The sequence below is a fragment of the Triticum aestivum genome, chromosome 2B, assembly GCF_018294505.1.
Source record: "Triticum aestivum cultivar Chinese Spring chromosome 2B, IWGSC CS RefSeq v2.1, whole genome shotgun sequence".
NCBI lineage: Eukaryota > Viridiplantae > Streptophyta > Magnoliopsida > Poales > Poaceae > Triticum > Triticum aestivum.
Window position 1 is genome coordinate 796,630,680 of NC_057798.1, and position 23,952 is coordinate 796,654,631.

Sequence of the window (23,952 nt, forward strand, 5' to 3'; positions counted from 1 at the left end):
ACTTGATCTTCGACGGATTCGAGCCACGGCCGAGCGCGCCGCACTGTCACGATGGCCATGATCTAGCTCTACCGCCGGACAGCGCCCAGAGCGCCGCTCAGGTGTCCACTCCGACCCTTGGCTCGGAGCCGACCATGCCAGTCGGGGACGGACGGTTGGACGCCGCCCCAGGAGCAGCAATTTCTACGGCGATCAAGCCGAATATCGGCCTAGTCCTTTGTGAGGCATGTGACTCCAAGGTGCCGGACTCCTTTCCGGACTCCAAATCTTCCGCACCCCTTCCGATCGAACCCAATTGGGCTCCGATCATGGAGTTCACCGCCGCGGACGTCTTTCAGCACTCGCCCTTTGGCGACATCCTGAATTCACTAAAGTCTCTCTCTTTGTCAGGAGAGCCCTGGCCGGACTATGGTCAGCAAGGTTGGGATGCGGACGACGAAGAAATTCGAAACCGACCCACCATCCACTTTGTAGCCACTGTCAATGATCTAACCGACATGCTCGACTTTGACTCCGAAGGCATCGACGGTATGGATGCCGACGAAGGAGAAAATCAAGAACCAGCGCCTATAGAGCACCGGACAATCACCTCATTACACGATGTATGCATGGTGGACACACCTGAAAGAAGCAACGACGAGGATCAAAAGGGCGCAACCAGGGATCGTGCCCTCGAAAAACAATCAAAGCGGTGGTGTAAACGCCGCGCCAAGCCCCACCTCGACAAAGACCCAGCCATAGAGTAGGGCGAATCAATGAAAGACGAACATGCCATCGAGCAACAGTTCAAATAGGGCGGACAAACCAAACAATCCGTCCCCGGCGAAAATGATAGTCCGGACGACCTCACGCCGGATAAGTCGCTAGAACAGAAGAACCTCCACCAAAGGCTCGTCGCCACTGCGCACAGCCTAAAAAAGCAGAAGCGGAAGCGCAAAACAGCGGAAGATGCACTCAGAATCAGATGGGGCAAAGTACTCAATACCGCACACAAGTACGGTAACAGTCATCATGCAAAGAGCTATCCGAAGCGGAAATTACTACCAGAATTTGATGAAGAGGCCTTCGAGCCCACATAGTCAAAAAACAACGAAGCCACCAGGTCGGATAGACGACCCCACGATCGACATCAAGCGACAAAGGACGCCGCACTCAACCCGGCACGCGATCCGCCCAAGGATTCACATGAAAACAATGGTCCAACCAGATCCATCTACGGGCCAAGAAAGCAAGCTCTAGTAAGCAATGCAACGCAAAAAATATCCGAACATCACGGCACACCTACTTACAGGGGCGTCGCACATCCCCTATGTTTCACCGATGAGGTACTGGACCATGAATTTCCAGCGGGATTCAAGCCCGTAAACATAGAGGCATACGAGGAACAACAGAACCTAGAGTCTGGATTGAGGATTATATCCTCCACATACACATGGCTAGAGGCGATGACCTTCACGCCATAAAATACTTACCCCTTAAGCTCAAAGGGCCAGCCCGGCATTGGCTTAAAAGCCTTTCCGAAAACACCATAGGAAGTTGGGAAGAGCTCGAGGATGCTTTCCGGGCAAATTTTCAAGGGACCTATGTCCGACCTCCGGATGCAGACGATCTGAGTCATATAACTCAACAACCCAGAGAGTCGGCCCGGAAACTCTAGAACAGATTTCTTACCAAAAAGAATCAGATAGTCGACTGTCCGGACGCCGAAGCCCTAGCAGCTTTCAAACATAGCGTCCGAGACGAATGGCTCGCCAGACACCTCGGCCAAGAAAAGCCAAGAACAATGGCCGCATTGACAAGCCTCATGACCCGCTTTTGCGCAGGAGAGGATAGATGGTTGGCAAGAAGCAGCATCAGCGACCCAAGTACATCCGAACTCAGAGATGGAAACGGGACACCGCGCCGTAACAAAGAACAACGTCGGATCAAGGATAACAGCCCGGTGAGCACACCAGTCAACGTCGGATTCAAAAGCTCTCGGCAAAATCATAAAAAGTCGCCTCCCAAAGATGACAGGGACGAGCTATCTAACCTCAAAAAAATCTTGGACAAAATATGTCAAATCCACAGTACTCCCGGGAGACCTGCAAACCACACCGACAGAGATTGTGGGGTCTTGAAGCAGTCCGATGAACTCAATGCCGAACACAAGGGGCTCGACACACCAAGCGAGGATGACGATGCAGCCCACAAGCAGAACACCGGAGAACAAAAGAAGTTCCCACAAGAAGTCAAAACAGTAAATTCACTTCAGGTGATAAAAGGGAAAAACAGAATGGCACCTACGAAGATACGCGCCATACGGCCTGCCCCAGAGGAGCCCCGCCACTGGTTGTTACAGCGAATCACCTTCGATCATCAGGATTACTCCAGAGGTATCCGGAATGCAGGCTGGACTACCTTGGTCTTGGATCCGATTATTGACGGACTCCAATTTACACAAGTCCTAATGGACGTCGGCAGTGACCTAAACCTGTTATATCAGGACACAATCCGCAAACTGGGGGTAAACCCAGCAATAATTTGCCATGGCAACACTTCCTTTCAAGGAGTCACGTCGGGCCCAGATACCCAGAGTATGGGTTCCCTTTCGTTAGAAGTCATGGTCGGCTCACCCGACAACTTCCGAAGCGAAAAGCTAACCTTCCACATCGCCCCATTCATAAGTCGCTATCAAGCGCTACTGGGACGCGAAGCTTTCGCCCGCTTTAACGCAATATCGCATTATGCATCCCTCACACTCAAAATGCCCGGTCCACGAGGCATCATCTCATGAAAGGGAAATATCAAGTGTTCCCCGAAGTGCGGATAATGGTGCGGCCGCCTTCACAGTTGCACACTAATCCAGCTTTACTACCCCGGACACGGCTCGACGAGTCCGGCGTAAACATACAAAGGCTTAATAGCCGCATAACCCCATACAAGGGGCTCCGCGTGTTTACACCAGGAGGCAATATGGCTCAAGTTTACTCATGTCTCTATATTATATTTTGTTTATTTTAATATAGATTTCTCGCACGATTATTTTTCACTAAGTTCCTCTCTTTCGCACACGAACACCGTGCTTCGCCCGTCCAGGATACGGCACAACGGAGACACATGCGCAGACGTGCAGTAGGGACCCGTTTTAAGGATTCTTTTCAGATTAAGACCCTGCGTAAACCTTTTTTACTATCTCTTGTTGATAACATCCCCCGGTTTTCGCTATAACCGAGGAGGAGGCTGGCGTCTTGGCATGTGGCCACGCCAGAATTTTGCGCGTTCCTAGGCACCAGGGGCTTCTTACCAAGGGCTTTTGTTCGGCCCATTTTCATAAAGACCGAACACCTTAGGGAGTGTTCGGCGTCGCGAGTTTGGCCTTATATGCATCATCTCCGAATCATGTCTTTGATCAAATGTTGGGTTTGCCTGGCTCCTGTGTTTTGCTGCCTTACGTTCCGCTCTATCGGCTAAGGCGGCACCAGGAGAACTACTGCGATTGTGCCCCGGTTCGGCCAGGCGAGCACCTCAGTAGAGAAAGCCGAAAACTGACTGTCATGATATAGCGAGAGACTGTTCAACCACTCGATGACTTTCGAAATCTTTAGGATTCCTCCGCATTAACGAAGGGCCGCTTCCCGGTCAGGCATACACGCACCCCGAATTCGGGAGAGCGCGGTGCCCCTAGGGGCTATTCAGTAGCCCCACTGTCAAACTCCTATGGCTAAGTGAAAGTGATAAAGCATTATAGTCCGGTTGCCTAGTTCGCTGCGCTATCACCTCCTTTATAGGACCAAGACGTTGGATTAAGTGTGAAAAGGCACCTTTTTGCGAACACCCCCGCATTATATGCGTGGGCGCTGAAGCCAACGACTGCCATCTTTCAGGTTATATACACATATACATTAACGGTCGCACAGGAGGCATTATAATTCTTGCAAGCACAAGTATAAAAAACTTTTATATTCTATCAAAATATTTGTTTTACAATAGCTCATGCTAGTCGAACACAACATCCTTCGAGCACTACGCCTCTATTAAACGAGCGCCCTGAAGAACTTCCTCCAAGTAGTGCTTGGCAGGTACTCGGCTTTCGTCCGAATCCCGGGATGCAACAACACTGGCCTTCATATCCGCCCAGTATGTTTTGACATGGGCAAGAGCCATCTGTGCACCCTCTATGCACGCCGACCTCTTCATTGCATCAACATGCGGCACCGAACCAAGGAACTGTTGCACCAAGCTAAAATAACTCTTCGGCTCTGGCTCTTTCGGCCACAGACGACTCACAACATACCTCATGGCGAGTCCGGATAACCTGTTCAGCTCCGCCCAGGCGGCCAAACGGTCGGATACCGAAAGTGGGCGTTCTGGATTGTGGAACTGCGACCAAAAAAGTTTTTCCAATTCATGGTCACCTCGACCCCGGAAGTGTTCGGTCGCGTCTGCGGCACTCGCTGCCAAATCCAGATAAGCGTTCTCCGCACTCCACTGCCGGTCTAACGGAGCATACTTAGGATCCCCGAACTTCATCCGCAGCATATAGGGCTTTCCAGCCGTGATATCTCCGGCTTGACGTAGCTCCTCCTTCATAGCCCTCATTGCAGAGCAAGTATCCTTGGCCTCGGCAGTGATCCTTTCAAGGTCCTTCTAAGCCGCCCTATCTTCTTGTTCAAGAAATTTACAGCAGTCGGAAGCATCCTTCAATTTTATAGCCATCTCGGCTATTACTTTCTTGCTCTGGCAGTGAGCAGCCTGTTTGGCTTTTAGCTCTTCAACCGCTTTAATGGCAGCCGCATCACTTTTCCTTGCTTGCTCCTTGGCTCGGGCAAGTTCTTCCCGAAGGTTCTCCATGGCAGCAGCACCATCTACATTAAGCACATATCTTATAAGGCATGAGTATCGAGCTCTTCTTATCAGATGTCTTTGGAACATACCTTGTGCCTCGTCTACCCGCTTATTTACAAGCGCGATGTAGGCATCTGCTACGTCAAGTTGCCGCTTTAGCTCGGCAAATTCATCAGTCCGGCTAGCCACCGAACGCCTCGCCACCTTCATAGAAAAGGTGACATATTATACCTGGGGTTATGATCCTCTGTGCGCCGTCACTTTTGACAACACACAGAGTCTCAGGGGCTACTATTTATACAAGGCGCATTTTATATATGCGGCTCTACTAAAAGGTACACCTTTTCACGTACCTCAAAACCTGTCAGTAAACTCCTGGTGGCCTCGTACAATCCGCTTTCCGCGGATGAAATCTTTCCAATCACCATGTTCATCAACATACGGTGTTCTTCTGAGATAGACGCTCGCCCGAGCAGATCCTTCAGCCCCTCCGACCGCGCACCAGAGGGTGCCGGACTAGCCTGACAATCTTTTTCAGGGTTTGGACTTGGAGAAACCCTCCGAGACGACACCTCAGGGTCGCCTGCCTCGTAAGACGGTGCAGCTAGGGGAGGCGTTTCACTCTCCAGCATCTCCGGACGAAGATCCCCTGAAGATCAGCTCTGCTGAGAAGGGTTGAGATCCGAACTGCAAGGTAATATTTCGGTTATCTTCCTCAGAAATAAAATAGGGATGTCACTCATTTTGCAACCCCTTTCTTTACTTACGGCTCGGTGGAGAGCTGATCCCCTTGGGGGCGCAATGCGGCCGGGGCATTCTCCGGCGCCGGATCCTCTGGCGAAGATTTCTTCCCCCGTTTTGAGGCCATCCCCTCCGGGTCTTCAGAGGCAGTCCTTTTCTTTCCCTGGTTGGGGGAATTCTCGATTCCTCCCTTCCTGACAGCCTCCTTCGCGGAGGCGGTAGGTCCTTGGTTCCCCTCTTCGCCTTCTGCCGAAAGCGCGATCTCCAGCATCCTAGTCAACACGGGATCCGGCATGGTCTCGGGCAGGGGGGCTGGACACGTGATAAGCTTTGCTTTCGCTATCCACTCCTGTTCAAAGGATAGCTCTATTAAGGGCAATTTTATGATAAAAATACGGATGGCGTGTCCAAATACGGGGCTACTTACTTGGGCATCCGGGCGATTGCAGCTCAGACCTGCGTCCTCGGACAAGTCCGGACACCTTGCTTGTGATCCGAAGAACAATTTGTACATCTCCACGGGCGCCGTGCCCATAAAGTGTTGGAGGACTCGCGGTCCCTCCGGATTAAATTCCCACAGGCGGAGAGGGCGACGTTTGCAGGGCAGCATGCGGCGAATCAGCATAACTTGCGCCACTACGGTCAAGTTGATATCTCTTTCTAGGAGATCTCGAATGCGGTCCTGCAGCAAGGGCACGTCTTTGGACGGCCCCCAGATAAGCCCTTCATTGACCCATGACGCTAGCCGTGGTGGGGGACCCGAGCGAAAAGCAGGTGGCGCCACCCATGTGGTGCCCCTGGGGGCTGTGATGTAAAACCAGTCCCGTTGCCATAAGCCGAACTCCTCTTGGAAAGAGCCCTCGGGCCATGGAGCGTCGGCCATCTTGCTTATGATAGCTCCTCCGCACTCAGCGTGCTGCCCCTTGATCATCTTCGATTCTACCTTGAAGGTTCTAAGCCATAATCCGAAGTGAGGAGTAATATGGAGGAAGGCCTCACACACGACAATGAACGAGGAGATTTGGAGGATGGACTCCGGAGCTAAGTCGTGAAATTCCAGCCCGTAATAAAACATAAGCCCCCTCACGAAGGGATCAATCGGGAAGCCTAGCCCCCGAAGGAAGTGAGATGTGAACACCACGCTCTCACCGGGCTGGGGAGTGGGAATGGCTTGCCCTTGAGCAGGAAGCCTATGTGAGATTTCGCCGGTTAGATACCTGGCGTCTCTCAGCTTTCGCACGTCTTTTTCCATAACGGAGGAAGGCATCCACCAGCCTTGAAGGTCGGAGCCGGACATCATCGAAGGTCCGAAGCGCCTAAAACTGGAGCTTTGGGTGTTGGAACTCGAGGCGAGGGGCGGATTCGATTGGATTGAAAAGAAAGGAGTCGAGCCTTGGTCTCTTTATAAAGAGGTTGAATACCAAGAGCCCTCCCCGTAACCGTTTGGGACTCGCTTTCAATTAGGAAGTCATACCAAAGGCACGGTTGGGTTACCCACGCTCGTATTGATTAGAATCCCGGAATAAGGGGACACGATCTCTTGTTTGACAAGACGTGCCAAGGAAACCGCCTCGCTCAACGCACTGAGGTGGAACAGTAAAATGATTCGAATAAAGGCTTGGCCGTGGCGTGATGTCACGCTGCGGAATACGTCAGCAGATTAGATTTGTTCAGATATTATTCTCTCTATGGTGGTATGTGGAACTTATTTTGCAGAGCCGGACACTATCCTTGTGCTCAACATCTTCTATGAAATATTCGGAGGAGGAACCTGCCTTGCAATGCCGAAGACAATCTGCGCGCCCGACTCGTCGTCATTGAAGCCTGATTCAGGGGCTACTGAGGGAGTCTTGGGTTAGGAGGTGTCCGGATGGCCGGACTATGACCTTTGGCCGGACTCCCGGACTATGAAGATACAAGATTGAAGACTTCGTCCCGTGTCCGGATAGGACTTTCCTTGGCGTGGAAGGCAAGCTTGGCGATCCGATATGAAGATCTCCTCCCATTGTAACCGACTCTGGGTAACCCTAGCCCTCTCCGGTGTCTATATAAACCGGAGAGTCTTAGTCCGTAGGACGAACAACAATCATACCATAGGCTAGCTTCTAGGGTTTAGCCTCTCTTATCTCGTGGTAGATCAACTCTTGTACTACCCGTATCATCAATATTAATCAAGCAGGAATAGGGTTTTACCTCCATCGAGAGGGCCCGAACCTGGGTAAAAACATCGTGTCCCTTGTCTCCTGTTACCATCCGCCTAGACGCACAGTTCGGGACCCCCTACCCGAGATCCGCCGGTTTTGACACCGACAGCCGGTCTTGGCATCAAGCCGAGCACGAGGTTTTCACCCAGATCCGCTCGAAGAACCTCCATCAAGCATCGTGTGCACGGGTTGCTGCCGATATGAGCCGCCGCACATCGAGCAGGCCGCAGCGGCCAGATCAGATCTGTCTGGAGGGCACACCACGCATGGCGTCGACCCAACCACCAGTCCCTCCATGCCGCCACCGCCGATCCGCGGTCAGATGGTCCGTCGCCGCAGACCCGGCCGCTGCCACCATCACCGTCCTAGGTCGAGGCAGCCGCTGCGTCACCAAGGCCAGATCGGCCGTGCCACCACACGTCGCGGGGCTCCGCACCGCCCCATGGCGCAGGAGAGACGGAAGGCCCCCGCCAGCGTCGTCAGCCCCCAGGTGGTGGCGTCCTTCGGTGGCGGCGGAGGGAGGGATGGAAGGACAGGGAGCCCTCGGTGACGACCATTTTAGTATGAGTACCAAGATGAACATGGTCCTCATAATTTTTTTAAATGAGTATCAAGATATTTTTTGATGAGTGGTTCCACCACACACCAATCTTGATCCATCACCTGTCAATTATAGAAATTGAACTCGGGTCATTAGGCTGCACAACCGCATGCCCAACCACTGAGCCAAGGCTCTCTTTGCATATTCAAAAGCCACATGTGTTAGTTCATGTTTAGAATTTTTCATGAGCACAGAGCATTGGTTAATCCATTAAATTGCTAAAACTTGTTTGTTACTCCCTCCGTCGGAAAATACTTGTCATCAAAATGGACAAAAAGAGATGTATCTAGAACTAGAATACATCTAGATACATCCCCTTTTATTTATTTTGATGACAAGTATTTCTGGACGGAGGGAGTACATGATAGACCTACGATGTGAAATTGGTGTATGAATCATTTATCTGTTTCATCTACCTTTCTTGTGGGCATTTACCTAGCATAAGAGCAACGTACTCATCCTTGTGAGTTCAGCCAGCGGTGACAAGAGCTCGACGGAGTCAGCGTTGGCGTGTGTGTGCTTTGCAACCAGTGGCGTCGTCTCGTCCTCCAGCTCTGCCTTGTATGTTCGCCGCCTGCGTGGTCGCCCCATCGGCGTGATGCCTTGTTCTCGTCGTTGGGCGTGGACGAATAAAGCGATGATGGGCAGAGAGAGAGAGAGAGAGAGAGAGAGAGAGAGAGAGAGAGAGAGAGAGAGAGAGAGAGAGAGAGAGAGAGAGAGAGAGAGAGAGAGAGAGAGAGAGAGAGAGAGAGAGAGAGAGAGAGAGAGAGAGAGAGAGAGAGCAGCAGCAGCAGCAGGAGCGCCGCGGCAGTCATCGATATATCGTCCAGAGTCGTCGCCTTGTCGGCATGGCCGGAGATAGTACCGGAGCAGTGCCACCAACACGGGAGGCTCGCAGACCTTATTCTGGCCGTGGATATGGTTGTCGGGGAAGTCAGACCTGGGCGCTGGGCTGGGTCTTCGAGTGGGGCGGCGAAGGGCAGGCTCGCTGCGGCTGCTGCCATGTCACCGTTACGTGATGCAAAGATTGCATAAGGCCGCCGTGAGCGAGCCAGAACACCTCACCTGTAAAGATTTTTTTCGGCGTGAAACAAAGAACTGCATAATCAGTAGAAAAACCAACTCGCCTTCAATTTTGTTTGATAGAAAGGAGTTAGTTTGAGTATAGCGTCCCTGGGGTACGTCAAATCTGGGCTAAATCATGCGGTCAAAACTAACTCACGCTTTTCTTGGCATATTTACTAGTACCAATATTTTTCTTCATCACGGTTAATTAACTAATATTAATTTCTTGAATTAATACTATATATGCGAATGGGGATGTAGCTCAATTGGTAGAGCGCTAATCAATGCGGAATAGAGGCACTGGGTTCGATTCCTCGCATCTCCAATTTCCATCTTTTTCTACTTTTGTCGATCACCTTCAGCTTTCCTTCCATATTGGCCGTCAGGTAAGAGAAAAAAGAAAAAAAACAAACTAAACTGGGCTGGAAACTTCGAGGCCGTATGGACTGCTGCTTGGATCTTCAACTGGGCACATTTAGACAATCAACTGGAGCCCACAAGCTAGGGCGCAGTGTTCTCAAAAAAAAAAAAATGATAGGAGCAGGGAGCCCACTGGGGAAGAACCCGTAAATAAATAGATTTTAAAAAGTATTGCTACCACAATACGATGATACAGATCTAAAAGATTTAATTAACGGAAATCTTGTTTCATACTAAAATTATTATGTGCACACAACCATTACCGGTGCCCATCTACTTTGCAGTAATGGGATGTATCATCTCCACAATCCAAAAGAAGCGTGTAATGTCAGTTTCAAACTACACTTTATGCACTTGTTTACTCTCGTTGAAAGAATGCTGAGAATTTCTAAGCAAAAGCCTACTCCTAGTGAAAAATACCGAGTTTGCTCACGATTTGAGTAACCACTTTATCATGACATTGTAGCTCAATCTTCCGACTGAACAATATGAGGATCACTGACAAGTTGCACGCCCATGGAATCATGCATGTTGCCATTGAATCCGGCTGTCAAGCCAATGTTAGAGCCTTGCATAAGTAGATCAGACACTTTATGCATTTGTTTACTCTCATTGAAAGAATGCTGAGAATTTCTTAGCAAAAGACTGCTCCTAGTGAAAAATACCAAGTTTGCTCACGATTTGAGTAACCACTTTATCACGACATTGTAGCTCAATCTTTCAACCGAACAATATGAGGATCACTGACAAGTTGCGCACCCACGGAATGATGCATGTTGCCATTGAATCCGGTTGTCAAGACAATGTTAGAGCCTTGCATAAGTAGATCAGACACTTTATTCATTTGTTTACTCTCGTTGAAAGGATCCTGAGAATTTCTAAGCAAAAGACTGCTCCTAGTGAAAAATACCGAGTTTGCTCACGATTTGAGTAACCACTTTATCACGACATTGTAGCTCAATCTTCCAACCGAACAATATGAGGATCACTGACAAGATGCGCGCCAACGGAATGATGCATCCTGCCATTGAAATCCGGCTGTCAAGCCAATGTTAGAGCATTGCATAAGTAGATCGCACACATAACGAATTATACTCCCTCCTATGTGAATCAATTGACGCGGCCTCTATACGATGTCCTATTAATTGGTTGAAGACTTGAAATAGTGTAATGTTTGCACGTCAGGATGTAGCTCAAAAGGCAAAGAACTTAATCGTTACACATAAGAGTCAGTCGAGTCGATACCTCCCATTTCTTCTTGGTCAATCTTTCTTTGCTTTAATGCTGAAAAATAAAAATAAAAGGATAAAGATAAATGAGAAATGGCAAGAGATGAGAGAAAAACCCAGTGGATCGCCACTATCTGCCACCCAGCCATTTCCCGCAAAGGCACGCGGTCGCCTTGTCCACTACCACAGCGGCGGCAGTAGCTCGTCCTCCCGGAGTGCCCTATTGGTGGCGGAGTACGTCGACAGATAGTACGCACGGCTGGACAAGCGCAATGCAGCACGCCCGGTTGGAGGTCGCGAACTCTGATGTCCTGTCGCCAAACATGATGGTGGGCCCGGAGCTGGCATAAAACTGGGCCCTGGACCGCTCCAAGACGACACGGAGACGAGCAAGCGCCAGCTTCGCTGCCTCGACCGGAGATGACCAAGTACGACGAGGAGTGGTCTCTCAGCGAGACCTCCATCCTCTCCCCCCGCCCACATCGTCGGTGGCCGCGGCCGCACTGCGCGGGGCCGAGGAGGAAGCGGAGACGATCAACCGCGAGCGACAGGCGGCTACTGGGAAGCCCCGTCATCACACCGTGCCCCTTCCGCCGCCCCAAGCCCAACGACTCCGACTCTGAGAATGGCTCCGACGACGATGACTGAGGAGCGGCCGGCCAGCCCGACATGGCCTATGAGGTCATCGTCAAGTATGGGGTAGTGTAGGGTTGGCCTACGACCCAATGCCAGGGAGCGCGTGTCTCCTCTACGTGCTTCACCGTCGCACACAGCCAAGCAGCCAACCTTTCTCTTCGACACGGCCGAAGCGAAGCCTTCCTTCCATCCCTCGTCAAATCCTTGGTCCAGCTCTGCCTTCCCGCGCTCGCTTACACCACCAGCCCGGTGAGGGATGGCATACATGGGTTTGGAGTGAAGCACCGAGCATGCGTCCGGCTGCTCCACCCCAGGTCGTCGGTGCCCTCCCGAAACCTCTCAGCTTCGCGCTAACCAACATATCTCGCTGATTATGTGGTTCAATAATCTCAGGTAGTGCCCCTGTCTGTCTTTTAGCAAGAAAGATTCATGTGCTTGTGGATCAAGGCTCCCTGATGCGGGTATTTGTAAGTCTAGTTCTAGTCCTCCAGGGAGTCGGGGAGTACAGCTAATGTACATGTTGGTTTCCATTTGTGTCACTGTGTGTGTATCTCCCATTCCGTGTGAGCTCCAATACGTTGGGAGTTCAGTTTGTCGATTGGATGTCCATGTTTGAAGTTGACTTTCTTTTGATCCTTTTGGTCTGAATAGAAATATTGGGCCCTGCACATATGGCTCTGCCATAAATGGTTGTGGTCTTGCAAGTGTAGTTGTTTTTGTAATTTGCAACGTCTAAGCTTTTTATGGATAAAAAAATGTGACTAGCTAGTATTATTTTAGCAGTGACAACCAGTTTGTAACATCTATGATGGTGCTAACTAATTGTGTTTATCTTCTTCTGCACAACGGTTCAGTAGATTGCAGCATCTGCAGGGTAATGGCGACATATAAGCTTGACATGGAGGTCGTGAGTGCTTACGAGCTCTTGCCCAAGGATGGACAAGGTTCTCATGCGCTATCCATTGGAGAAGCGCGGGTTTTTCACCGGTGTGAAAGGGGATTTGGGCCTCAAAGTATACATCACCAATGAGGCCACCATCAGAGCTTCGAACCTTCTCCTGGTAATGGATCATGCTTCGAACAATACACTTCCAACTCCAGCTGAGCAGACTGTTGCTGATATGACTGATACTAATCTGAATGCTTCTCAGCAGCACGTGCATGATGAAGTGAGAGACTTGCATATCATGGATACAAATGTACATCATAAGACTGCCACATCTAAAGCGGCAATGGCATCATATAAGTTGGGCATGGAGGTTGCGAATTCTCACGACCTCCTGCTCAAGGATGGAGAAGGTTCTACCAGCACTTGTTTCGAGCTTAACTTTGATGGTTAGCAGTTCCGCACTGCCATCAAGGAGAAGGACTTGAACCTATTGTGGAACAAGCGCTTCTACTTCAACCTGTCTGACTCTGATCTAACAAATCTTCCCTACCTTGCTCCTGAAGCATGTGTCTACAACATCCCCAAGTCTGTCGAAGGTTCCTACTCCTTCCTTGGCAAGGTCAGAATTGCCGGGACCTCATTTGTGACCTTCACCGATGATGGCATCCTGCATTATCCATTGGAGAACCATGGTATGTTCCCCCATGTGAAAGGGGAATTAGGCCTCAAAGTGTACATCGCCAATGATGCCACCGTGAGAGCTTCGAACCCTCTTCCAGCAATTGACATTGTTTCCCATAATACTCCTCCCAGTCTAGGTGAGCACATTGCGGTTGATATGACCGGTAATAATATAAGCACTTATCAGGAGCACAAGCATCATGTAACAACATTGCATACAATTGCTAAGGATGTACTCTGCATATTAGAGTTGACTGAAGTCAAACTTTGTAAAGTTTGACCAATGATGATAAATCTATACGATGTGAAAGTACATTCAACAATAAATCTAATGTTGTTGATTTAATATCGTATATCTTAATATTTTTGTTTATAAACTTGGTTAAAGTTTGTAAATCTTGACTTTGACCAAAGCTAATATGCAAACTAAATAAAAACGGAGGGAGTAGATCATCACATTTCCACATCGGCAACGTCAATGGGTCTGAAATGAGACATCATCAATTACGCCACCATCAGAGTTTCAAATTCTTTTCACCTCATTGATATAGTACGAAGAACCTGCTACAGATGGAGATCCTTTCCACCTTGCTAACCTATTGAAAAAAGTTAAGCCGGAAAGCATTTCAAGGATCATACTTCAAGACTGGATAGTATAGTGTTACATCATTTGAAAGAAATCACAGATGATTACTCCGAAGAGCAAATAATTGGTCACGGTGGTTTTGGTGTGGTTTATAAGGTAAGATCGCATACGAATACAGTTAAGAACCAAAAGCTATTATCCTTATTGATATGATGCCTTTAATTGGTCACGGTGGTTTTGCTGTCAAGAAGCTTGCATCATCATTTAGACCAGACCTGCAAAAGCAATTTGAGAATGAGGTTTATCATCATATGATGCTTAAGCACCTCAATATAGTGCGACTTTTAGGGTATTTCCATGAAACACGGAATGCGTGTTTGGAGTACAGTGGGAAACCCATTTTTGCAAATATCATAGAAAGGTTACTTTGCCTGGAGTACCTGCCCAAGCGAGGCCTTGATAAGTATTTGTCAGTTAATTTTCTCCGTTCCCTCTTTTTACATGATTGTAGTTTGTGAGGTTTGAGTTTTTTTTTCCCTCGAAACTGTTTTTTGTTCACACATATACTGACTGTGACAACTGATCAATCTGTGGTAATGATGACACGAGTCTATAAATGTGAAATGAGAAGGTACAATACCATGTTGTAGGGTAGCACTTTCATGCATTAAGTAGAGCATGATTTTCTCCTAACATCTCTAGGATGCTCTTCTTTTGGTTGCAACTGTAGATGAATCTTGTCGACTTGATTGGAGCACACGCAGCAATATAATTGAGGGGATTTGCTATGGCTTATGTCACCTTCATGAGAATCTTGTTACGCCTATCATTCAACTAGTCTTAAAACCTTCCAACATATTGCTCGATGAAGGTATGGTCCCAAAAATCATAGACTTCGGTCTGTCAAGACTAATTCATCAACAAACTATCAGCACTTCGTCTCTTGACGGAACATTGTAAGTCAATGTCACTTTTTCACTCATTGCATTTCATTTATAAGAAAGATGTGTTTCCTTTATGGCGACTTTAATACTTTCAAGTTTTATGATTCAGTGGTTACATGGCACCAGAATTCTTGCATGGTGGTATAATTACACCAAAATCAGACATATTCAGTTTAGGTGTAATAATCATGGAGGTAGTAACAGGAACCAGGGACTACCCGAGCCTTACTAGAACATCTTCGGATGACTTTATCAAGCTGGAAAGAACATTTTGCATCAAATTCAAATTGTGGTCCTTTTTAAACAGACAAGCATTTTACATTTGCATACTAACATTTTAGATTTTTGTTTTGATCTTGTAGGTACTTAATAAATGGAGAAATGAGTTACAGAGAGCACTGAATTACGGGACCTTATAAATATATTGTGAACAAATAAATAGATGCCTCTAGTTAGGTCTAATCTGTATAAATCTTGGCTGCACCACAAGGATGTGAAAGTATCGACTGTGGCTTTTTCAGCGAGGCGGTATAATTGGCAAGCCATGTTCATATGATCACACAACAGTCATTCGTGTTGAGCATGTGTTTTTGCTACCTCTTTCAGCTAGAGATTGTACCTTGACACGATCTGTATGTATTATCTGAGGAGTTGCTTTCATATACATGATGCGCTGTGTTGAGGATCTTGAATGAGCAGGGGCTGGTGTGTGTGTGTGTGTGTGTGTGTGTGTGTGTGTGTGTGTGGTGGGGGGGGGGGGTATGTGGCAGCTTTCAAATATCCGTGCAATGCTTCAGTATGAAACCGAGGCACCACGGCGCGCAAAAAGCTGTCGATTCCGGCACTGCAAACTGCCTCGTAGTACTACTCCAAAAAAGCTCATGGTGTTCTGTTGATAGTACCTTTTTTTCTAAAGGAGGTTTTCTCCCGGCCTCTGCATCGGAAAGATGCATACGGCCACTTTATTAAAGAAAGTTCAGCAAAACAAATAGTCTGGTAGCCAAAGTACAGCTCACGAAGTGAGCAAAGAAAAATGAAAGCTAGGAAAACAAATCATCGCCACAACCGGCTAGACGAAAGGACATTAAGGACCTATCCTATTATGCGTCAGCCATCCAAACCGGTTGAAGATAGCCCGTGCTACCATCTCCTATCGGTTGCACCAAGTAGCCAAATGCTCCCTGGAGCCCATAGGAGTGAGTAGCAACCACGTACGGATCCGCTGTAGCTCCGAAAATAACCTGCAAGAAATTTAGCACATAAAGTATGTTAAAAATCATATCATTCCTATAGTTCCATATAGCCCAAAGAATTGCGCATATTCGAATCCGAATACTTGACCCAATATCAGGTTTCACTCCATTTAGCCACATCTCAAACAAGGCATCTATACTGACTGGAGGAATAATATTAAAAGCTATATGAATGGCCCGCCAAAGTAACTTCGCGGGAGGGCAATCGATGAATACGTGTTGGATTCTTTCGTCGTGAACACAAAAGCAACATCGTGAATAGCCGACACATCATTGCTTGAGTAAATTATCTTTGGTAAGGATCATTGAAAATTTGTTGATAGTAGCTGAAAATGAAAACATAACTTTGAATCTCCAAAAGGAAAAAAAGAAAATAAAATGGCCAGTTGAAGTCAGCTTCACGGGTTATTTAGCTGAAACATCCGTGTACTAACAAGTGACGATAAACTTATCCTAGGCAGGAACGTAGCTTGCTTACTACTTCGTGGTATCTTATGGTTCCTCTTTGCAAATACACGCGCTTCTCCCTTCTACGTGCACTGGATCGGGCTACTCATTAGTCATGAGTGACGCGGTGGGGGAGTTCCGCGGGTGTACTGATGTGATTTGGAAGCGAACTAGAAGCAACATGCGCGCTTTGCTGCGCCCGCAAACATGAGCGCAACATGTACTGCATGCACTGTGCTAAGATGTTTCGCAAAGAGCATTTAGGAGATTACAATTTGGATAATTTGGATATAGGCACAATTAAAAAACTAGACCAGTTGGGGAGGAACCCAGCGGCATTATATTTACGAGAGAATGTGAGACCTAAATTTGACCTGAAGAGAGGTTGAACCCAGGTCAGTGGGGTGAAACGCGCTCCGACCGCTGAGCTATATGAGCTAATCCACGGATATAGGCACAATGTATTCATCCCTTGCTCATATAGAAAATGTTGATTTCACCCTGAATGATAAACTGTTTCTTTTCGGTAAAAGATCGTTGGTTTTAACTTTCTAGGAAATAATGAATCTCTGATTTTCGTAACACTTCCTAGGTGTCATTTTACATGTTGTTGCTACATTTGAACCATTTGGTGTGTTTAAATTTGAATAATTCGGTTTGTAAACTTTGAATTCAGTTTGTAAACAATATGAGACAGGACATTCAAGTTCAACACCCAGGTGCCCCTACACCCTCTATGAACAGTAAATTCAAAAAAAAATTAACAACAAAATCAAAAAATTCTGAAACTTTGGAACATCAACCATGATAAAACATTTGACGTACTAGCAAAGTTTCAGCCTCAACTAACATTCGAGGAGCCCTCATCTAAAAAAATAAAGCCAGTGTTCAAAGTTTATGTGCACTTTTGAGCAGTAATTTTGTTTTCTTAGGCATCCTCGATTGTTATATATGTGGCTGAAAATTTGCAAGAACTTCAAAAGTTTGATCATATTTCATCCCCCAGAAGTTCCATATTTTCTTAGTTTATTTTCATTTCTTCTTTCAATTTACTGTTCACGAGGGTATAGGGGCTCCCGGGAGCTCTCATACTTTTCACAAACTATATTCGTGATTTGCTTGAACCTTCATACGTATGTTTAGTTTCTATGTGTGCAGTTTATATGTACTTGTAATGTGAACTAGAATTGCGTAAGTTAAAGAAAACAAAACTACACTCCGTTATATATAGGGGATCGGCTAGGCAAAGCCAAAAGTTTTCGCTGTAAATATACTTCACTAAACTTTAGTCGACTAGAAACTTCTATAGGGGATCGGCTAGAGTTGACCTAAACTTTCTAAAAAAACTAGTCTGAACTTTCGTGGAACCTTCCTGGAGCCCACTTTCAGTAGCCATACGTTACCACTACCCCAACACTTTTTTCCATCATGTGATATCCGCCCCTCCCCCATTAAATCACATGCCTATCTCCGCTGCGCTGCGCGCCCACCCTTCTAAATGCTTGAGTACTCTACCCACTGGCCACGACCATTACCACGCCTCACACAATTGTCGCCAGGTGAGACAAAGACTGCTAGCAAGAGAACAAGGAGGTGTCAATGGCGGACGAGCAGTACTACGCTGAGCCGCCAGGGGCGCCACATGGGCTGCTGCTGGCGATGGCCTTGGGGCTGCTGGTTGCCTGGCCGCTTTTCGTGGGTCACGGGGGTGCGCCGGTAACCGATGGCATCGCCGAGCTGCTCGGCCCCGTGGGCCTACTCCTCCTCCCTATCGGGCTCCTTCTCCTCATCACCCTCCTATCCTCCTACCGCGGCCTTGACGTGTTCGCGTTCGGCGGCTCGCCCGACGCTGTGCACCACGTTGGGGAATCCGCCATCGGCGTGGCGCTCATGCTGGTCCTCGTCCTCGTCCTTCTCTACTACCGGTCCGTGCTCTTCGGCGGCGGCGGAGACGGCGACGAGTAGGCGCTTGGCAGTGCCAGTAGGTAGAGTCCCATCTTGAGGTGATTGGTTGGTTGTTCTTTTCCATGTGCTTGTTCTCTTCCGCCTCTCGCCGTCGTCGGTAGTCTTGCATCCTACACCACCGGCCAGCAGGCAGCAGTAATAACAAAGTGACAACTTTGCATTTAACCTGTTCCATGTGTTGCGCGCCAAAGACAAAATAAAAGTTGAAACTGAATTTGACCTGGTCCGTGCCTTCTGAACTAATAGTGAGACGTACGCTAGCTGCAACTGCATCGTACCGTGTAGTGTACTACTCCAAAATGTTCATGCTGTTCCGCTGATAGTAGCTGAAAATGAAAACATAACTTTGAATCACCAATAGGAAAATAAAATAAGAAAAAGGAAATGGCAGTTTCGAAGTCAGTTTACGGGATGTTTTTCGGACCAACTTAGCTTTGCTTTGTACTTCGTGGTATGGTTCCTCTTTACAAACAGAAACACCCTTCTCTGTTCTATGTGTACCAGGTCGGGGCTGATAACTTACTCATGAGTGACATGGTGGGGAAGTTCCGTGGGTGTACTGATGTGATTTGGAAGCGAACTAGAAGCAATATGCGCGCTTCGCCGCACCGGCTGACATGAGCGCGACATGAATTGCACGCACTGCACTAAGATGTTTTGCAAACAGCTTGCATGTACTAACGGCTTGGTAGATGCAACTAAGATTGTGCATATTCAAAAGCTACATGTGTTAGTTCATGTTTAGAATTTTTCATAAGCTCAGAGCATTGGTTAATCAATGAAATTGCTAAAACTGGATTGTTACATGATAGATCTACGATGTGAAATTGTGTTTGAATCATTTATTTGTTTCATCTACCTTTCTTATCGCCCGTAGCAACGCATGGGCATTTACCTACTATGAGATCAACGTACTCATCCTGTTAAGTTTAGCCAGAGGTGACAAGAGCTCGACAGAGTCGCCATTGGCGTGTGTGCAGTCGTCGCTATGTCGTTGAAGTCGGCACCTCATCGGCATGACCGGAGACAATACTAGAGAAATGCCGCCACCGCGGGAGGCTACACGGTTCTTATTCTAGCTGTGTATATGGTGGCCGGGGAAATCAGACCTGGGCGTTGGGCTGGGTCTTCGAGTGGACCGAAACAAAGGGACCTTCAAACCACCTCAATAATTAAGTTCACATATGTCCTCTATGTAACCATAATATGTTTCCTTTCCCGTGTTGGTTGTTGCATCAAAGCGGACACCACTGTTTTGGTTGGTGCTCTTCTTATCTTGGGCGATCGTGTAAAATGTATTCCCATTTATGTCGTATGCTTTGAAAGTCATTATATTCGAAGATGGTAACTGGGACACAAGTACAAGTCATCTTCAATATCGCCATTATGCATGGCACGTGTCTGCAACCAACCGGCGAAAGTCCCCGTTTGTTCACGTGTAATCCAGTCGTCAGACTGCTCCAGGTATTTGTAGTGTAGAAAATTCTGGTGTTCCTCCATATACGGAGCCACCAAGGCGGAATTCTGTAGAACTATATAGTGTGCTTCAGTGAGAGAATGCCCGTCCATACATATTATTTGATCCCCTCCTAGCGTGCCTTTTCCATCAAGTCTGCCCTTATGCCGCGATTCAGGAACACCAATCGGCTTAAGTTCAGGAATAAAGTCAACACAAAAATCAATGACCTCCTCATTTTCATGGCCCTTCGTGATGCTTCCTTCTGGCCTAGCACGGTTATGAACATATTTCTTCAAGACTCCCATGAACCTCTCAAAGGGGAACATATTGTGTAGAAATACAGGACCAATAACATTAATCTCTTCGCATAGGTGAACTAGGATTTGCGTCACGATGTTGAAGAAGGATGGTGGGAACACCAACTCGAAACTGACAAGACATTGCACGAAATCATTCTGTAACCTTGGTATGATTTCTGGATCGATTACCTTCTGAGAGATTGCATTGAGAAATGCACATAGCTTCACAATGGCTAATCGAATATTTTCCGGTAAAAGCCCCATCAATGCAAACGGAAGCAGTTGTGTCATAATCACATGGCAGTCATGAGACTTTAGGTTCTAGAACTTTTTCTCTGCCATATTTATTATTCCTTTTATATTCGACGAGAAGCCAGAAGGTACCTTCATACTGAGCAGACATTCAAAGAGGATTTCCTTCTCTTCTTTGGTAAGAGCATAGCTGGCATGACCCTAATGTATGCCGTCTTTTCCGTGCATACGTTGCTGATCCTCCCGTGCCTCTAGTATATCTTTTGTCTTCCCATACACGCCCAAGAAGCCAAGCAGGGTCACACAAAGATTCTTGGTCATGTGCATCACGTCGATTGCGGAGCGGACATCTAGGTCTTTCCAATAGGGCAGGTACCAAAATATAGATTTCTTCTTCCACATGGGTGCGCTTCCGTTAGCGTCCTTAAGAACAGGTTGTCCGCCAGGACCCTTTCCAAAGATTACCTTCAAATCTTTGACCATATCATGTACATCAGCACCAGTACGGTGGCGAGGCTTCATCCAGTGATCCGCCTCACTTTTGAAATGCTTTCCTTTCTTTCTTACGGGATGCCTGCTTGGAAGAAATCGACGATGTCCCAGGTACACATTCTTCCTACAACTATCCAAATATATACTGTCGGTATAATCCAAACATTGCGTGCATCCGCGGTATCCCTTGTCTGTCTGTCCTGAAAGGTTACTAAGAGCAGGCCAATCATTAATGGTCATGAACAGCAACGCCTTTAGGTCAAATTCTTCCTGTTTGTGCTCATCCCATGCACGTACACCTTTTCCATTCCACATCTGTAATAGTTCTTCAACTAATGGCCTTAGCTACACATCAATGTCTTTGTTGGGTTGCTTAGGGCCTTGGATGAGCACTGGCATCATAATGAATTTCCGCTTCATGCTCAACCAAGGAGGAAGGTTATACAAACATAGAGTCACATGCCACGTGCTATGGTTGCTACTCTGCTCCCCAAAAGGATTAATGCCATCTGTGCTTAGACCAAACCATATGTTCCTTGGGTCACCTGCAAACTCCTCCCTGTACTTTCTCTCGATTTTTCTCCACTGCGACCCGTCAGCGGGTACTCTCAACTTTCCGTCTTTCTTACGGTCTTTTCCGTGCCATCAAACAAACATTTCAACCGTGGTATTATTGTTGGGGAACGTAGCAGAAATTCAAAATTTTCCTACGTGTCACCAAGATCTATCTATGGAGAAACCAGCAACGAGGGGAAGGAGAGTGCATCTACATACCCTTGTAGATCGCTAAGCGGAAGCGTTCAAGTGAACGGGGTTGATGAAGTCGTACTCGTCGTGATTCAAATCACCGATGATCAAGTGCCGAACGCACGGCACCTCCACGTTCAACACACGTACAGCCCGGTGACGTCTCCCACGCCTTGATCTAGCAAGGAGAGAGGGAGAGGTTGAGGAAGACTCCATCCAACAACAGCACAACGGCGTGGTGGTGATGGAGGAGCGTGGCAATCCCGTAGGGCTTCGCCAAGCACCATGGGAGAGGAGGAGTAGGGAGAGAGGTAGGGCTGCACCAAGAGGGAGAGAACTCATGTGTTGGCAGCCCCAAAACCTCAAATATATATAGGGGGGAAGGGGGCTGTGCCCCCTTTAGGGTTTCCCACCCCAAGGGGTGCGGCCAAGGGGGGAGGAGTGCCTCCCAAGTCAAGTGGAGGCCTCCCCTCTAGGGTTTTACCCTTCCCATGCGCATGGGCCTTGGGGGGGCTGGTACCCCTGGCCCATTAAGGCTACGGCGCCCCCTTACAGCCCATGCTACTGTATTGGACGTGGTGGAACAATTTCCGGACCTCCGGACCCCTCCGGAATCCTCCGGAACCTTCTGGAAGCTTCCCGGTACAATACCGAAAAACCCGAACTTTTTTCGGAACCCGAACAACAACTTTCCATATATAAATCTTTACCTCCGGACCATTCCGGAACTCCTTGTGACGTCCGGGATCTCATCCGGGACTCCGAACAACATTCGGTTACCACATACAAGCTTCCTTTATAACCCTAGCGTCATCGAACCTTAAGTGTGTAGACCCTACGGGTTCGGGAGACAAGCAGACATGACCGAGACGTTCTCCGGTCAATAACCAACAGCGGGATCTGGATACTCATGTTGGCTCCCACATGCTCCACGATGATCTCATCGGATGAACCACGATGTCAAGGACTTAATCAATCCCGTATACAATTCCCTTTGTCTAGCGGTACTGTACTTGCCCGAGATTCGATCGTCGGTATACTGATACCTTGTTCAATCTCGTTACCGGCAAGTCTCTTTACTCGTTCCGTAACACATCATCCCGTGATCAACTCCTTGATCACATTGTGCACATTATGATGATGTCCTACCGAGTGGTCCTAGAGATACCTCTCCGTTTACACGGAGTGACAAATCCCAGTCTCGATTCGTGCCAACCCAACAGACACTTTCGGAGATACCTGTAATGCACCTTTATAGCCACCCAGTTACGTTGTGACGTTTGATACACCCAAAGAATTCCTACGGTATCCCGGAGTTGCACAATCTCATGGTCTAAGGAAAAGATACTTGACATTATAAAAGCTTTAGCATACGAACTACACGATCTTTGTGCTAGGCTTAGGATTGGGTCTTGTCCATCACATCATTCTCCTAATGATGTGATCCCTTTATCAATGACATCCAATGTCCATGGTCAGGAAACCGTAACCATCTATTGATCAACGAGCTAGTCAACTAGAGGCTTACTAGGGACATGGTGTTGTCTATGTATCCACACATGTATCTGAGTTTCCTATCAATACAATTATAGCATGGATAATAAACGATTATCATGAACAAGGAAATATAATAATAACTAATTTATTATTGCCTCTAGGGCATATTTCCAACAGTCTCCCACTTGCACTAGAGTCAATAATCTAGTTCACATCGTCATGTGATTAACGCTGATAGGTCACGTCGCCATGTGACCAACATCCAAAGAGTTTACTAGTGTCTGTAAACTAGTTCACATCATCATGTGATTAAGACTCAATGAGTTCTGGGGTTTGATCATGTTATGCTTGTGAGAGAGGTTATTAGTCAACGGGTCTGAATCTTTCAGATCCGTGTGTGCTTTACAAATCTCTATGTCATCTCCTAGATGTAGCTACCACGTTCTATTTGGAGCTATTCCAAATAACTGTTCTACTTGGAGCTATTCTAAATTGTTGCCCCATAATACGTATCCGGTATCTCTTCTTAGAGCTATCCGGATAGGTGTTAAGCTTGCATCGACGTAACCATTACGACGAACTCTTTTACCACCTCCATAATCGAGAAAATTCCTTAGTCCACTAGTTACCAAGGATAACTTTGACCGCTGTCTGTGATCCATTCATGGATCACTCTTGTACCCCTTGACTGACTCATGGCAAGGCACACTTCAGGTGC

General features: G+C 47.5%; 1 protein-coding gene across 1 annotated transcript; it reads left to right on the forward strand.

Moving 5' to 3' along the window:
- Window positions 1-18,015: 18,015 nt before the first annotated feature.
- On the forward strand, window positions 18,016-18,653 carry LOC123042834 (uncharacterized). The gene has a single exon (XM_044465211.1). It carries the CDS (start codon window positions 18,123-18,125, stop codon window positions 18,486-18,488), a length of 366 nt encoding a protein of 121 aa, XP_044321146.1. The 5' UTR covers window positions 18,016-18,122; the 3' UTR covers window positions 18,489-18,653.
- Window positions 18,654-23,952: the final 5,299 nt, after the last annotated feature.